Source organism: Amborella trichopoda, chromosome 6 (assembly GCF_054954075.1).
Source record: "Amborella trichopoda isolate Santa Cruz 75 chromosome 6, AtrichopodaSantaCruz75HAP2 v2.0, whole genome shotgun sequence".
In the NCBI taxonomy this organism is placed as follows: Eukaryota; Viridiplantae; Streptophyta; class Magnoliopsida; order Amborellales; family Amborellaceae; genus Amborella; species Amborella trichopoda.
This window is the reverse complement of record NC_142341.1, coordinates 45,696,744-45,714,863: the sequence shown is the minus strand read 5'-3', so window position 1 is coordinate 45,714,863 and position 18,120 is coordinate 45,696,744. Positions and strand designations below refer to the sequence as shown.

The 18,120-nt window shown below is 35.7% G+C and overlaps 1 protein-coding gene across 39 annotated transcripts in view; it reads left to right on the top strand.

Moving 5' to 3' along the window:
* Nucleotides 1–470: 470 nt before the first annotated feature.
* The window catches only part of LOC18442073 (transcriptional regulator family protein), a 33,654-nt gene continuing 16,004 nt past the window's right edge, over nt 471–18,120 (top strand). For 3 of the 39 annotated variants that reach the window (XR_016056852.1, XM_088868687.1, XM_011627897.3), the window contains exons 1-6: nt 471–728; nt 3,190–3,351; nt 7,498–7,580; nt 9,094–9,667; nt 11,568–11,625; nt 14,910–15,175. Coding sequence is in view for 36 of the 39 variants with exons in the window: in XM_088868687.1 (XP_088724813.1) it covers nt 9,284–9,667; nt 11,568–11,625; nt 14,910–15,175 (708 nt within the window). In the remaining 3 variants the exon portion in view is untranslated. Of the gene's footprint in view, nt 729–3,189; nt 3,352–6,952; nt 7,365–7,456; nt 7,581–8,880; nt 9,668–11,567; nt 11,626–14,909; nt 15,176–18,120 lie in introns of those variants that run through there. The other 36 variants (XR_016056851.1, XM_011627899.3, XM_011627895.3 and 33 more) reach the window with 22 other exon arrangements.

Here is an 18,120-nt window from a genome sequence, read left to right as displayed (position 1 = left end):
ATTTAATAGAGGAGAAGACGCCCAAAATTTGATATCAAATAGTTTGTAAAAACAAAATTAATAATAAAGTAATGTAAAAACGTGACACTATAATTGGGATTATCTCCACCGTTCAATGGGGCATATAGATAGGGAAAAAAGCATACAAGTTTTATGCATTAGGGTGGATAAGGAAAAAACCATACAAGTTTTATGCATTAGGGGGCATCTTCATTGTGTAAAGTTTTCTTGAGTGGATAAATATAAATAATAGCATGGATGGAAAAAGAAGAATGGGTTTTCTCCCACTTATAGGTAGTTAAGTTAAAAAAAAATAAAAATAAAAAATAGAATGAGAGTATTTACTTATTATACAAGGTAGTCATAATTAATCTGGTCTATTAAATGTGAAATTGGGTGGCTCATCCATCCAATTAAGCAAACTCAAACTTTGATTTAAAACTTGGTGACACCCAAATTTTCAAAATTTCACAGGTCGTAAGTTAATCTCAATGTATACAATCCCTTGAACGGTGACAAGTGGGGAAGTCGGAACTTTGGGAGTATGGAAAAACCTCCCTTGTGTAAAGTTGCTGCATGGGACCTGCCCTGCAATTTTGGGGGGAAATTGGAACTCAAGCGAGCCCTGACCCTTCTATTGGCCCACTAGCTGGCCCGAAGTTCACTCTCTCCTTGTCGTTCTCACCATCCAGGAACCCTACTCTCTCGCTCTGGACAGGAGATACCTGGTACGCTTGCTCATCCATCTCTCTCTATCTCACTCTTGGTTGTGGTTTATTTGTTTCTCTCTAGAATTTTTGAGACTGCCTTTTCTCAGCCCCTTTTTGTGTTGTCTCTAGATGCTTCATATGAGTTTGAGTCTCTCTCTAGAACTTTGAGATGATTTTGGTCTATCTCTCGACATTGTGGTTTAAGGTTTCATTGGTTTCTCTCAAGAGCTTTAACAGGGATTTTCTGTTAACGTTCGTTTTGCTATAGAGAATGCCCAAATGTGATAGGGTTTTCTGTTAAAGAGATTATGCAGAATATCAATTTAACATAGTCAAGTTGGTTTATTCTACTTATTTATCTGAAGAATCATTCACAGGTTTGTTGTCTAGTTTCTTTTTTTTTTCTTCAAATTTTCCACATATTCGATCTTTTTACCATGAATGGCATGCTCATATTGGTATTTTTTTTTTTTTGCCTCTGTGTTGTGATTATTTTTGTGGATTATTTGCCTCTTTGAGGTGCTATTCTTTTGTAAATGCATTTGTGGGGTGGAATTTGGTCATGTTTTGGTGTGATTTGATTCTGGTTTTTCATGATCTGCTAATAGTTGGAGATCTCGTTGATATGAACTGTGATGTTTATTTGTGTTTTATTGCATTATTCTGGTAACTGAATTAATATTTTGTACGTTGCAGAACTCCTTGTTTGTTTTATCCACTTTTTACTTTGCCACTTCTAGGGTTTTATTATCTATTTATTGTTTTATTGCTTTGCTATTTCTGTAATTTTTCACATCTTAGGATTCTTCCATGAATATTTGATTCAGTTTATCCATGATTTATTCATCATTAGTGCTTATTTTTTTCTTATGCATTTTTTTTGAAATTTCTGCCATGTATAAGTTGATCCGTCAATTATTTTGTTTCACAATTTTTGTTGCTAATTATTGCTATTGTTATGTAGAATTGGGGTGGACTCTGTGGTTCAAATGAGTGGTTGGATTGGAATTTGTTCTCCTTTTGTTTGGTTTTCTAGGAGAAATTATTTTGTTAATTTCATTCGTTCGATTGATCGAGTTTATTCTTGGTTTTTTGGTTGATTTTATTCTCAATGACTTATGTTGGACTAAGGAATTTTCTTGAATAATTCATTCAGGTAATTTGTGTGTAATTTCTAGAAATTTTTTGTTTCTATTGTATACATGGGTTTCCACTCCTTTTCTGTTAATTTTGAACTTTGGCATGTAGCTTTTATGTAATTCTCTATTGAGCTTGCTGAGATTACTAGTGCAATCTCTGCCTTTCTCTTCAGCATTTCTCTACCTCTTATGAATCCATTGATTCTCATTTCATCTTAGACATAGCGAGAACACAACTCAAGTGGAATTGAATGTAAGAATTGTGCTTCTAGTTGTGGATATACTCTGCCTTTTTTTTGGGATCTAGCTGTTCAATGAACATTGCACGATATAAGAACAAATTTCAATCTCAACCATTACATTTTATGAGATATGCATTAGATGGTTTGTAGTAAGAAAATCATATTCAAAATTTGCATTTTGTACATCAAATCAATGAAATACATAATGAATGACATGCAGTTTCAATCTTTCACAATATCAAACAGATGAAAATAACGACACCACAATTTATCAAACAGGGTTCCTAGCTTTCAGGCTACCGATTTTCACTTTTCTCCCATATTCTAGGAAAATCAGTTGCTGCGGTTTTCCTTAGGAAACTACTGAGAAAGTTATCAAACACACTCTTAGGGCGTGTTTGATGATAGGAACTTGCTTCCCAGAACTTGGAAGTTACCTGCTATTGTACATGTTTTTTGTTTGATAAAAAAAAGGAAGTTAAATATGAGAACTTCATATTACTGTAGGGGCCCATTTGATAATAGGAAGTTACTTACCAGAAGATGGAACTTACCTGTTACTATTCGGGTGTGTTTGATAACTAGAAGATATTTACCAGAAGATGGAACTTACTTGTTCATGTAGCAGTTTCATGTTTGATAAAAGGGTGTGGTTTCTATAAGGTTGCAACCTTAAACAATCAAATTAAGGCGCACCTCCAAAATTTATCATGACATGTAATTTTGGTGTAAAAAATTCTTAGGATTATCTCAAAATCCATTTTCATATCTTATTATAAAAATTTAAGCTCCAAAGATGGTAAAAATCAAGTACATCTATATGAAAATCTTGAAAATGGTTGGTCTAGATAATGTGTTGCAAGATGCACTATTTCTGGGACTCAAAATCTTTTTTTGTTTTCATATTCATACATCCTGATGTCGAGATGATCAATTAGAGGGTTGTTCAACATTAAAACAACCTTTTTCGATGGATTTTTGAAGTGTATCTTTAATTCTACATTTTAAGGTTGCAACCTTATATAAACTTTTTCCTTGATAAAAACAAAAGTTAAAAAAAGGTAACTTACTGGGAACTTACCTGTTACCTCTTTTTAGGCTTAGAAAAAGTTCCGCATAAAAACACGGAACTTGAAAAGGGAACCTCGCTGAAGGGTAACACCCCCGACTGCTCTCGCAAAGAAGAGGGTATTTGCTTGCCCCCGACTGCCCTAATCACAGAGCAGAGACCATCTCGCACCTACGAGCCTCCTCACAAAGGTACATCTCAATTTTCTCTCTCTGGTGTTTCTCTCTCCCCTGATTTTTGTCTCTCTTTGGTTTTTTTCCCTATCCCATGGTTTTTTTGCTCTCTCTGATTTTTTTTTTCTCGGTTCCAAACATGGTGAGAATGAATCTAGGGTTTTCTTTGAATATTGTTTTGTGGTAAATTGTTCTTTGTAAGGAAAAAATAATTTGGCTGTTTTTTTTTGGCAGGCATTTCTCTATAGAAACCTTGCCCCTCATCCCTCCCTTCAAGCCTTCCTCTCTCCACTCCAGCTAAATTTCACAGTTCTCTCATTTTCCAACTCTTCTTTTCATCTGGTTTCTTCTACTACACAGGAGACAATCATAACCATTATGTGTCCCCTTTTTCTTTTTTTCCTTTTTGAGATTGTTATCATCTGAAAATGAGATAATCAATGAGATTGCTTAAACTTGATTCATGGTTAGCTTATTTTTTTCTTCATTGATAGTTCTTTTGTTGGTCGTGAAGAAAAGAAAGAAAAAGAATCGCGGTATTTCTTTCCTTTTTGCCATAGGTTTAGATTAAGCTTACTTTTTATTTTTCGATATCAAGCATAGGGTTTTATCTGACCATTGAGAATGTAGTTATAGAATCAGCGAACAAAAAAAGAAAAACAACTTGTTATAGATTGACTGGAATTTTTTGCAAATAACAACATTTCTCAACATCGTTTTAAAATGTGGCCACATTGCCTCATATGCGGCCGCATCATGCGGTATGCGGTGGGCTCCGCATCATAACTGACCGCATATGCGCTTTTGACCTATGCGGCAGCATAGGCGCCGCATCAGGCCGCATCGTAGCCGCATCCCGCATCACAGCACATCCCACTGCATCCCCTTCCGCAGAATTTTTTTTCGATTTTGCCCCTCGGGGAGGGGCAAAATGGTCTTTTTGACCATCCAAAAATGGGGGAAACTGTTTGGGGGGTGTATTAAACCCCCTAAACGATGATTTCCAGCCACTTTTGAGCTTTTTTTGCATCAAATCGAAGGAAAAAAAATTTTGGCGAAAATTTTTCATTGAAATCTTCGATTTGGCGGTTGTTTGATACTTGGATGTTGATTTGATGCTTTTGATTGTTAATTTGGGGATGTTAGGGTGAATTTGTGATAAGAAATCGAGGGTTTCAGAGGCTGTAAAGAAATCAAGTACTGCTTCACAGAGTCGATAACTTTTTATTCCTTCTTGTACAGTAATACTGTAATACTTATTTTTGGGGTATTGTCTTCTTCCCAATGTTCTAGTAATAAGGATCTGGCTTGGAAATATGCTAAACTAAAAAATCCGAAAGATAAAATTTGTGTGATATGCTTACTCTGTGGAAATACTTATATGGGTGGTATTTTTCGACAAAAAGAGTACTTAGCCGGATTTTTTGGGAATATAAGAGCATGCTCACAAGTTACAAATGATATAAAAAAAGAGATTAGAGAATATTTGAATAGATTGAAAAAAGATAAAGAGAAGAAAAAAATGAAAAGAAAAGAATTACTTGATGATGTGCAATTATTTGATGATGATGGTGATGATGATGATGATGATGATGATATGTCTGAAGTGGCTATGAGGCAAAAGGGTACTCGTACTCCAATCTCAAGAGAGGGGGTTATAAATAGTGGTGGTAGTGTTGAAAGAAGAGCATCTCTCACCCCTAGCCCCGAAAATGTGGTTTAGGAGAGTAAAAAGAAGAAGACAAACCACAATTGAAAATAGATATAAGAAAGAACAGAGGAAGTCGGTATGTAAGTGAATTGCAAAGTGGATTTACATGGCCGGCATTCCTTTTAATACTATAACTCTGGATAATTTTGCATGTATGGTCCATGCAATATGGCCCAAGACTTGTTCCTCCTTCATTACATAAGTATAGGGAGCCCTTGTTGAAAGATGTTGTATTTGATGTGAATAAAATTTTGATTTCTTAGAGAGAAGGGTGGGAGAAATATGGGGCCACTATTATGTGTGATGGTTGGTCTGATGGGGCCACTATTTGTGCTTATGGTGCTTATGGGATCTTTTTGTTTTGATGTCCATTTCCAGGAAGTTCCTTAATTTAATGTTTTGGGATTTCTTTCAGACTCCCAATCTGAGGAAGTGCCAGTGTTTTGTCTTTTAGGGTTCTTCTTAGAACCCAATTTCAGGAATTTGCAGAGGGCATTTGTTGTGGCATTTAAGGGCTTCTAATATTCCGGATTACAAGAATAATAGCTTTTTCATATAATTCTTATTATAGTAGAGGTATTGACAAAAATAAGAATAGAAGGTCCGATTCTTTGAATTTGTGCTGGTTAGCAACTTAGTATATGGTATACACCATTGGAAAGAGGAATCACTAGGGGCATCTGCTTTCTACTTCTCTCTCTAACATTCCTTTACCTGTCTAATGTGTTGTGTTAATTAATGCCATTCTTTGCTTCCTGTCTGCCTTTATGCTCTGAACACTTACTTTTCCTGTTTGTGGGGCATTAGCAATGAGTCAATCTAATGGTGGAGATGTAAAGCTGGGAAGGCTCATTTGTTCCTTGTGTCCTACAAGAAATTATCAGTTGTTTTTCCAGTCCTTTCTAATTCATAAGTTTGGGTAGGCTTGCATGTTAAGAATATTTCGATACTTGGAAAATGGCTGGGCTTTATCTGGTCAAACTGTCGATACTTCATCAATGTTGATACAATTGTAACTGATTATACCTATGTTGGTTATAACAAAAGTGATATCATTGTAATTGATGTTTATGGTTGACTAGGTTGTTGAAGTGAACATGCAATTAGATGCTTGGAATGCATAAATAAAAAAATTAGATTGTTTTTGCGGAAATTATGAAAATATATGTATATACTTGAGTAATGAATAATGTGTAATGCTTTTTAGATAATGGTGGGCTTGATTGTAATTGATATTAATATTAATGGCTGAGTAGGTTGCTGAAGTGAATAGTTAATTAGATGCTTTAAATGCATAAATGAAAAAATCAGATTGTTTTTGGGGGAAATTATGAAAATATATGTGTATACTTGAGTAATGAATAATGTGTGTAATTCGTTTTTAGATAATGGTGGGCTTGATTGTAATTGATGTTAGTGGCTGAATAGGTTGTTGAAGTGAATAGTCAATTAGATGCTTTGAACGCATAAATGAAGAATCATATTGTTTTTGGAGAAATTATGAATATATATATATATATATATATATATATATACACACACTTGAGTAATGAATGATGTGTAATTTGTTTTTTAGAACTTCCTAATCTTCCAGTGCGTTATCAAGCACATGTACTTGTAACTTTCTTAACATTCCAATAGGTTATCAAACACAGAAACCCAGAATTTCTTACAGTAATTTCTTTCTTCCTAGCAAAGAGGGACTTCCAATTTCCAATTCATAATTTACCTTTCAGTTATCAAACATGCCCTTAAGTGAAAGTTAGCCCTCACTCGTGCCAACAAAAACCGTTGCACTCTCATATCTCTCCAACCGTGCACCCCTTCTCTCCCACTACCTCCCTCTCTCTCTCTCTCACCCCAGTATCATAGGCATTCTTTCTCTAAAATTAGGGTTTTTTGAAACTAGGATTTTCTGCCCCTTGGAGGAAAAGAAGACTACATGCACTTGCAGATGGGAGTTCTTCCTCCTCGTGGGCATTCTTCCTCCTTGGCTGCATCAGGTTAAATCTCCCTCTCTCTCCACTGCTCACTCTCTCTCTCTACCAGTATGGTCTTGTCTTGCACTTCCTCTCTCTTTCTCATGCCGTATGCCACACCCTCCTCTCTGTCTTCCTCATCCCATACGCCAAACCCCCTCATGTTATTCTTTGGAATCATCAAAAAACACGGCTTTCTATTTCAACCCACCTTACTTTCTTTGTCTTCCCCTGCTCGCTCCATCATGTAAGCCCTCTCTCTCTCTCAATCTCTCCCTCTCTCTATCTTTCCCTATCTCTCTCCTATCTCTATCTAACATGCCGCAATCACTCCTTGATATGTATGTTTTCTTTCCCCAAATTTTCTCTCTCCTCTCTCTCTATAGCTTTCTCTTTATGTTCCCTTACCCCTCCCGCTCTCTCCCTCTTACAGGCCGTGATCGCCTTGTATGTGATTGGTGCTTTGATGATCAGGTGGGAGAAAGCGGAATTGCATATGGGATTTTTGCTTGAGGATCATACTTACCCCCAAGGCTATGATTGAAACATAATTACAGGTGAGTTTTCCCTTTGCCCCCCTTTCTTTGCATTGATTTATGTGATCGAGATCACTTGTTGCATGGCTTAGTTGGGTGTCTTTTCATGGCTAATTGATTGATAAAACTGTTTAATTTTTGTTAGCATGTGATTGGTTTCTCTGACTAATCCAATGGTTATAGATGATATAGTGAGTATGGATTTCAGTTTGGTGCAGTGGGCTTTTAATCGTGGTTGATTTATTTATTTTTTTGTCTTACCTTTTTCTTGTCGTTTGGGAATCTGCACCATTTAGCAATTACTAGAGTTTGATTCAGTGAAAAGAAACAATGAAGAGGATCTGAACTTGTTGACAAGTTTCCTCTGTCTCTCTCTCTCTCTCTTTGTGCAAAAATTTTTGGTTTCCAGTTTGTTTCACTTTTACATTGGGGGGCAATTCAGAATGCTGGATTTACTGATCAATGATACTTTTTTTTTAATAATGAGCTTTGGAAACACATAGGGAGCACTTGTGGGTGTTTCGAAAGCTTTTAATGAGTCTATCTCTCTCTCTCTTTTCCTTTTTTTTTTTTTTTTTAAATACAAAATTGATTTTTCTATTGAGGCTAATCTATTATACTATTGAGGCTAATCTATTATACATTAAGGAGCTTTGTTGCCTTCAAGAATGCCTATTCCAGAATAACCTGTAAACGAATTTTTGCATGGAACTTCATGGGGCTATTCTTTTTGGCAGAGGGAATGACATATTCTATTTCTCACCCTTAAAATATTACTAATTGGAAGAGTTGTTAGAAACTTGAGAGGAGTTACATATGTTGAATTTGATTGAGTTGGTAGTGAAATGTTGTTTTGTTAATCCCAAAATTTGATACGATCCTGGACTTAGCTTCTGGATCGCGTAAGGTTTTATGATAAGGTTTGTGAATTAGTCTAATTTACACATACAAAGGGAGGAAAAAAGTTTTTGTTGCTTATTGTGGTGAAAAAATTAGTGATAATGTAAGATAAACTGATATTTAGGAGTACTCTAGTTCGCAATTTGCAATTGAGTTTTGTAAATTTTAAAAATTGAGTCCAATTACACGAGGAGTTTGCAACTTTGGGATACCGATAGAGAGATTTGTGAACTATCCACAAGGAAATAATAAAGGAAATGGTATTGCATTTGTTAATGTTTTATGGAATGAATAACTAGTATAAGTTTGAAGAGTTTGTAAAATGAAAATCTGAGCCCTGCCCACTGAACTACCCAAAAAAAACAAAAGTGAGCTATGCATCATGCCTCAATTGATGTTTGAAAATTCCTTTTTTGGGTAGTTCTGTGGTAGGAATCAAACTTCAGAAGTAGCATGGGTTGACTTCAACTGCTAAAACAAGCATTAAATATGAAGTTGAGGATCTAGTTTGTAGAGAGCTTGAGCTTCCTGAGTTGTGTTAGTTGGAGATGGTTGGGATCTAGTGTAGGATTTGATGTTTGTGATGAGGAGATTATTAAGAGAGGCAGCTTCCAACTTTCCCAATACCAAACAGGTGGAAATACCAGCACACGCTTTATCAAACAAGGTTCGCAGCTTTCAGGTTTACCAATTTTAACCTTCCTCCCAGAATCCAGGAAAATCAACAGCAGGGATTTTCCCAAGGAAATTGCAGGGAAAGTTATCAAACACCACCTTAAGGTTAAAGGCATAAACCAAGGTTTTTGAATTGGAGTTCCGCTAAAATGTCAGGCAGCAAGGAAGCTGAGGGAATAGCTCTCCTCTCCATGTACAATGATGAAGACATGGATGCAGAGGAAGACCTGGATGAGGAGAGAGAAGAAAACGGGAAAGAAGAAAGCGCAGAAAGAGAAAAGGAAGAAGATAAATTGGAAGAGAAGGCGGATGGAGATGATGAAGAACTAGAGATTGTGCCAGAATCTTTTAACGAGAGTACTCTTCTGCTTCCTTCCCCTCCATCTCGTAATGATTATTTTGCCCTAAAAAGTCCTTCTCCAGAGCTTTATCCACCACCTTCCATGGAAGTTGATGTTCAAAGATTAAATAGAGGTTCTTTGGCCATTGTTGATTACGCACATGATGAGGTCACCATGTCTCCTGATATTGAGGTAATTTAGTCAATTTTTTTTTGTCTTTTTCCTTTGCAAATCATTAGTAGTGTATTGCCTTCTCTACTTGTTTGTATTCCTTAGTTTTTTTTGCTAATGTTGTTTGTTTCATTGTAATTGTGGGCCATCACTTTTAGCTAATTTTATTTGGTTTTGGTTGACTGTTCTTTCCTTTTTGAGGAGATAATATTGAGTTTTTTCTGGTAATTTTTTGGGAATCATCTCTTTTTTTGTTTTTGTTTTTTTGTGGTTAATTATTTGAAATTATCAAAATGAAAAAGAAGTCCTAATTTGCCTCTAAACATATTTATTTGCAAATGAAAAATTAGTAACTTTTAGGGGTACATAGGTCTTCCTTCCTGCTAATTGGTTTTGGAATGCTAGAAGCTTCCTTTTTTTAAGCTTCAGTTTCTTCTCTATTGTTATAAACATCAAACAAACCTTGCAGATTCTATTCACCAACTCCAGAATTTCCTCAGTTTCCTCATTCAAATCTGAGTATGTCAGGAGACCTCCATATTACTTCATGAGAGCCTTCCAAATGATGTCTTCTTTGCAATATCTAGGAGAAGGTTGCATATTGCCCTCCTAAACCATGTGATCTCTACCCCCAGAGGCTAGGCAAAAGGTTGTATGTGGTTGTCTGAAACCACCTATCTACTTGGAATTCATAATTGTGGAACCTCGAAACTCCACCTTGCTTTGATTATCAGATGGATCTTAGAAATTCCATTTTCCATGCTAAATGTTCCATGTTTAACAATGACCTTTCCCTTCTAGCAAATGATATGGCAATCTCTCCTTTTCATGTTTAACTATCAAAGTCATTATACATACGAATATATCATGTTCATGTCACTAGTGCTAAGCTCATCCTGCTCTTTGTGACAGTTAACTTCCTTTCAAGAACTTGATGCATCCTCTTCCCCTAGTCCTCTCCAATCCACAATATTACATACTGACGTGGGAATCCCAAGAATAGAGTAAAAAATAGTAATTATGTTGTAATAAGAATGATTGTAAAAGTTTTAAATATAAATAACATTAGATAAATATAAATAACAAATGGTGAATAACTTATAAAAATGATGTAATAGATCAGGAGGTTGCTAAGAGGCCTCAATTAGGCTTTCATATAACCAACTCCCTTGGAAGCACAATCATAGATCATTGATTTTATTGAACAAACATTTGAGGCTAATTTTCCACTGTCTTTTCTTCCTCCACACTTCATCTAAATCTCTTAGATAATATGCAGTAGATGCAAGAATTTTTCCATGTCTCCATTCAAATTTGGGCTATGAGCCATCCGTGTTTCATCAAGGGAACTTTTCTCAAAGTATTATCCTTGCCATATCAGCATCTTTTGGTTAAAAGTGGTTAGGATGTTGCATAGGCAGCCTCTGATATGCATTCCAAGTGAACTACGCTGGAATGGGCTGCATCTAACGGGAAATGCTTGGTGCCCTCTTGGGCACCTGAGCCGGAGCCTTAGGAATTGTGGTCCATAGGTTGAAAAAGGATGTATTTGCAATGTGCATTTTTGGAAAATATGGCTCCATTTAATTGGAAAAATGCTATGGGCTAACATGTTTTTTGAGATGACCAATGTGAATTTAGTGAGGGATAATATTTATATGTTTTACACAATTAATTTGTTAACCATTCTGTATTTTTTTTTTTTTATCTTAGTGAATTTATGTTTGATAAAAATGAAAAAAAAAAGACATTTTCTTGGTAGGATAATTTGGATCTGTAATCAATAATATATGCGTTCATGCTATTTACACAATCATTGCTAAGTTACTTTGTTTTCAAATATTGCTATCCTTATATCTTATTCATTTAGTGTGTGGATTTTAATATTTACCGTGTGGTGCTTTTTTCTGTTTATCTACAGCAAGGTGAGATACTAAGCACAGGCCGGGTGACTTCTGGTGCTAAGCTTCTAGCCAATGGTTTGTTTATCTTTCTTATAATGTCCTTTTTGTTTCTGAGCAAAGATTTTTCTGCATGGATTTTGTGATCTCTCAGCTATAAATTGGTGGATAATTGATTCAGAATTAATTATATGTATTTAGTCATTTTACCTTTTGTTTGGTTCTTTTTAACATAATACTTATTTTAATTGATACATCATCCTCTAAAGAATGTGATACTTAAGTACTACTTATATATATATATATATATATATATATATATATATATATATATATATATATATATATATATATATATATATACATAGATATATATATATATATACATAGATATATATATATATATACATAGATATATATACATATGTATATATACATAGATATATATACATATGTATATATATCTATGTATATATACATATGTATATATATATATATATATATATATATACATATATATTTATTTACTTATTTTTTCCCTCATGAAAAAGAATGGCTAGATAAAACTAAATTGTAGACTCTGTGGCTCAACCTTATGATTCATAGTTATGAGTTAATGAATCAAGCATGATTAATGGTGAAGAACCTTTCTTTTAGAGTATATTTATTTAGTTTAGTGAACTCCATATAAAATAAAATACATGCTTTCTTTAAATGCATGTTTGGTGGTAAATGTCAGAGTTGGTAATCTGATGGATACACATATGGCTCAACTCAATGAACTCCAGTTAAGACGTTTTATATTTTAGAAAATGGAAAGACACATATGGGTGTATTTCATGATGCTAACAGAGAAGTATGTGCGGGTGCACACGTGTGTATGTGCGTGTATGTGTCTAAGAGAGAGAGATAGAGAGAGAGAGAGATGATACAAGATATATGGTCTTTTTATCAGTCTGCCAACTCTCGAGCATCCCTGATTCCACAGCAAGCTCACATCAAAATTAGCTTTAGAGCAGGTGCTACGTCACATGAGATTCATTTATGGCTACGTGGTACTTTGAGTTTCAATTGAGATATTTGCCTAAACTTAGATAAATTAACAGTTAAATGGCACAACGTCATAATTGAATTATAGTGGATGAAGTTCTTGGTGTGGCTCTTGATATTATTGTAAGACTAGACCCACCACCAAAGTTGCTTTTTAGGGCTTTGGATAGACATTTGGAGAAGAAAAGTGCCCTTTTGTATAGGAAGGGGGATGCTATGGTACCATATGGATTGGTGGTAATTGGGACTAGACAGCTCACTTACTGTGGGCTTTCTTAAGGAATTTATTTTATAGATAATTTCATTAAAATGCCGGGAGAAGTGCATAAGTATGTTATGGAACACCGTCAGAGATAGCATTGCATCCACTATGCTAGGCCTTTGGAGTTGCACCTAAATTACCCTAAATAGTTTCCAAGCTAGGTACGTGGACCGTGCTCCTATGAGGACCATCTGTCTAACCCTTGAATTGGTTGTGGCTAGGCAACATATAGGCTCTGGACGAGTATAAACATGTGTGTGTTTGACCATGTGAATGTTGTGAGCAATGTTCAGGAACTCTGAGATGCCCACTTAGGCATTTTGGTGGTCGGGCAGCCTAGGCGACCAGGTGCCTGCTTAGGCTGGTGCCCAGGAACAAGGGCGGGCCTGGCCACAATGAATGGGTTTAGGGCCCCAGGGAGTTCTTAGGGCAGGGGTTTGGGTCCCTTAGCGAGTTCTTAGGGCAGTGTTAAGGCCCCAGAGCCTATTAAAAATAAAAAATCACAGACATCATTGTTCATCACATTCACATATAAAAAATATAAAATAAATCAAATTGGCATTTGGAAAATGGCAACAAAACTCCAGTACATATAACATAAACCTATAAAATAACCAATAACCATTTATAGTCAAAGACTCAAAGCATGATGTCCACTGCCCACATGTGATGTACTTCTCAATAACTCAAAATAACAATTTGGGTGTCAATCATGACCCCCAAATAGAATTTGATGATGTTGCCCATTAAACTTATGTGGAAATTGGAAACCAAGCAAAAAATGAACTGCATAATATGTGCAAACCAAATGAAATATAAAAAATCACATAATATTTTGTTTTCCATTCTCACAAATATCACACTTTATATCATTCTAAAAAAATGATCGTTATATAACATGACATGATATCTCTAAGATTTCGTTTCCAATCTAAATATTCACAAATATCAATTTAGTTTGAACTATTCGCAAAATATAGGCCCAAACCGGTAAATATTCAAAAAATATTCCAACTACAAACATGTAAAAGTATCATAAAAAAAAAAAAAAGTAAACGAATATCAAATCAAACACATTATACAAAAAAACACTAAAACTTAATTGAAATATTGTGATGCGCTAACCTTTTCAAATGGAATCAATATAGGCCCAAACCAGTGATCTTTGGTTGGCAAAAGTCCTCATGTGACCACTCCAAGCTCCAAAAAGAATCAGTAAATATATCTTTCGATTTCGCGCGAAATCGGAAGTGTTGAAATTTTTTTCGATCTTGACAACAATCTAAATATCTTAGGGATTTCGGGGCCCCCCAAAGCTCTTTTCCCTCCTTTTTAAGGGAAATGCCAAATATAACCCTAGTCACGGGCATGTTTCTGATGCGCCTTTTTAGGTGCCTGCCTTAAGGCGAGTACCTTGGGCACCTAGGTAGGCACTTAGACACAAGACACCTAGGAATCCCACCTAAGATATGCCTAGGCATTTTGGCCTCCAGGCCGCCTTGGCGAGGGTCCAATTTTTGCATATCGTGTGTGTGTGCGTCTGTACCGGGAGATGTTTATGATATTGGCACCTGTTCATGATAGTCTTGTTATTTTGATTGAATATCTTGATAGGTTATCAATTCAGTAGAACCATTAAGCAACAAGTTTTTGGTTCAGTGTTTTCCCGTCCCTTACTTCTGAATTGGTAAAAAATGCTGCTTAAGATTGTAGAGTTCATTTTTGGAGAATTTCTTGAGCTCTAATATTATGGGAACGCTTAGTTTAGAAAACTAATTCTTGAGGTCTTACTTGTGGACGATGTAATGGGTAAATGATTGAATGTAGTTCTCACAATGTTTCTTAATGGTGTTTTAGTCCTTGAAATGATTTAAGTACAGTGCTTTTTATATGTATGTTGTGAATTGGTGTAGCTGCATATCAATGCACAAATGAAGTGAACAAAATAGTATCCTTTAGTCCTTTGTAATCTTATGCTTTATACGAGATCTACGCGTTACTGATTTAGAAATTAATTTTTCTTTTTTTAATTTCACTTTGTTACTCATAGAGGATACCCAGGAGGGGACTCCAGGAAGTTCACATGCGTTAACACCCACTAGGACCAATGCTTCTCAAGTGTCTTCAACCTTAGAGCAACTTAAAAAAGTGGGTGATAAATTGTTAGTTGACAGTTTTGCGGCTATAGAGCATAAAACTGCTCAAGCCAATGATGCAGTTGCTGGAACTGAAATAGAGGTAAACAAGGAAAATGATGATCCATTGGCAATGTTTCTTCCTCCACCACCTACAAACAAATGCTCTGAGAAGCTCCAAGTAAGTATATATGGAAATTGAAATATTGGTGATTCCCTGGTTTCTTATTTTGGTTGATTTAACTTTTATGAAGAAATAAGTGTTTGTTGCGAACTGATTGCGTCTTATCCTGCCGAAGCTCTGGCTTTTGGTATTTTTTACCCTATTGCTTGATTCTTGAAGATAGTAAAAATTAATGGAACAAAGCAGCATGATTCGCTAGGTTAGAATATTGTGTGAGCTTAGGATGCCCTTTTGGAATGATTTCATATGAAGGAATTTGTTCTTCATTTTTGTTTGAGGGCAGTATTATAATTATGTGCTGCTATCAAGGACTATCCAATTCGTTTAATTCCATTTCCAGATATTTGAGCTTTTTTTTGTTTGATTGATACCCATTGAAGCTCTTTTAACCCTCCAAGTATTTCCAAATCCACCTCCCCCCCTTTCTCTTCCTCCTCGGAGACATACCTCATCCCACCTCAAAAGATGAAATTGATGCCCTTCACCATCCCATTTCAACAGCAATCCCTTTATAAGTGATCCAACCAGAGTTACCGGGATTGGCCCCCTAAGGGGCAGGTCTGCTTTGCAGGGCGATCCCTGTCTCATGGGACACGGTCCGCTTATCAAGTATCTTGCATTGCCAGTTTTACCCTAACATAAGGAAATTGTTGGGTAAAATAGTAGTTTTACTATATGCTCTATTTTTACGGGCCCCTCTATGACTTTTTATGTAACACTAGTAAAAAACGCATATTTAATAGTTTTATCTTTTCTAAGTTACACATGTCAATCCTTTGCATGACCCAGGAATCTTCCAATCCAAATTCACATTAGTTATAGTCATTTTATGGCCTCTAAAAGAGTTTCTAATGCAAGTGTTGTAAAAAGATTATGCATGATAGAATCATAGTATCATCCAAACAATTGGGAAAAGGCTATGATGATGATGATCCAAACAAAATTTTTGGGTTGTAGTGCTTCTTAAGTAAGGCTTAGAGGTAAGTTGCACAGGTCATATCGGAGATGTAAGTTACCTTTACTAGAAAGACATAAGGCAACTTTGAATTTGGGAGAAATTCTTCACTTACAAAAACATTATTTACAAAATCTTAGTAAGTTAAGGTTTATATGTTAGTATGTGGGGATATGTAAGTTCCTGTAACAGAAGGAAGACTTTAAAGGTATATTTTAAATTTATCCAAGAAGTTGTTACAAGCCTAAATAAGGCTTAAAGGTAAGTTATGTGGGTCATATGGAAGTTACCTTACCTTAGAAAAAAGATGATATCTGAAACAAAAAAGGAAGACCCTTAATTTGTAATTCATTTTTTATTTATGATGTGCATTAGATAAAACTTAATATATTTGTCAACAGTTTTTAATATTATTTTAAGTTTACCTTTTTATGTTTATAGTGTATAGGTGCTCCCTTGAGTAAAAGTCAGCAACTTTTAGAGAAAATGTTTGCAAACATATATGCATAAGGTGTAGAGGGACTTAATCATTACCTAATTCAGCTATAGGAATTTTAGGGCATCAGGGCAGCAAACCTCATCAGGGATGGGATAATGGTCAACTTCTGTGAGGCAGTCATCTTTTAGATTCAAGATGCAGTATAACATACTCTGGCCACATGCAGTGAAGTAGTTCACTGAGCAACCTAGTATCCAGTTCCAGCTGGGTTTGGTGGCTATGGAATTGTGATGTGATTTTCCTGATGGTTCTGCAGTTCCCTTGGGGAGTATGCATCTCTTATGGCACTTCTAGTGGGGCAACTGTTCTGTTTTTTGGGGCCTTTTTTTCGGTTCATTTGGCAGTATGCAGCTCTTCATAGGCATTATGGTGAATTGTTCTTTCTAAATCACTTTAAGCCCCTTGAGAAATATCGACTCTTGGGAAGAGTCTCCTAAGGGCGTGTTTGACAATTGGAATTTAAGTGAAGGGTATCCCAACTTCCAACCCACTCTTATAGTTCTAAGTTCAGTTAGATTTTATTTTAAGGTGGGAGAAGTCCGTATCCCTCAAAAATGGGGATCGTGGCCCTCCAACCCTCCCCATAGAGAGCGAAGCTTTAGGAGCGTGGATCACACGCCGCGGGAAATTTATTTTTTTCCGTTGCTTCCCATGCGCATATCATCCTTCTTATTTCGTTTCCCCTCTCTTGCCTCTACAACTTCACCTTATGCCCCTCTCTGTCTCTGTCTCTCACCGAAGATCCTTTTCCTCACTCCATGTTTCTTGCCTTCATCTTCTCCATTGTTGTGCTGAAGCTACGAATACAGTGAGTTGCGTTTATTTTTTTTACAGTTAAACTCCCATAACCCCAAAATCTACAAAAGAGATTTTAGTTTTTATTTGTCTATTTTTTTCTGATTAAGCTAAGAGAAGATTAATCATAAATCTATGTAGAGCATTTATATTTGATTTTCGGTTTTTTTTCCTGGTTATGCTCAAACAAGAAAAGCCCCAAATGCACAACTTATTTATTTTTGGGTTTTGTTTTTTTTGTTTTTCCTGCTTATTGTTACCCCAAATGCACAGATATGGTTTAATCTTGATTTGTTTATTTTTTTTCAATAAATAGGTTGGTTGATCGATAGATGCCATAGTAGTGGTGTTGTTAATAGTAGTTGCAGTAGTAGTTGCAGCTGACATGAGAAGAGTCGCCTTGGGTAAGAACAGCCCTTTGGCAAACTCACCTGCAAAAAAAAAAAAAAAAAAACAGAACTTCTGGATAATGGGAATAAAAACATCAATGGGAATAATCAATAAAAATAATCTTAAGATGGAAACTTGATAAGGGCAAGCGATATGCTGTTGCTCTGAGTTGTTGGTCATTGTATTTGGGATCAATGTTGATCAATGTCTGAATCTCCAGGAGCCATTTGGACCGACGCTGAAAATCCAACAAACAAAAGAGGAACCCAAATAAAAATAGTAATTATACAGAAAAATAAATAG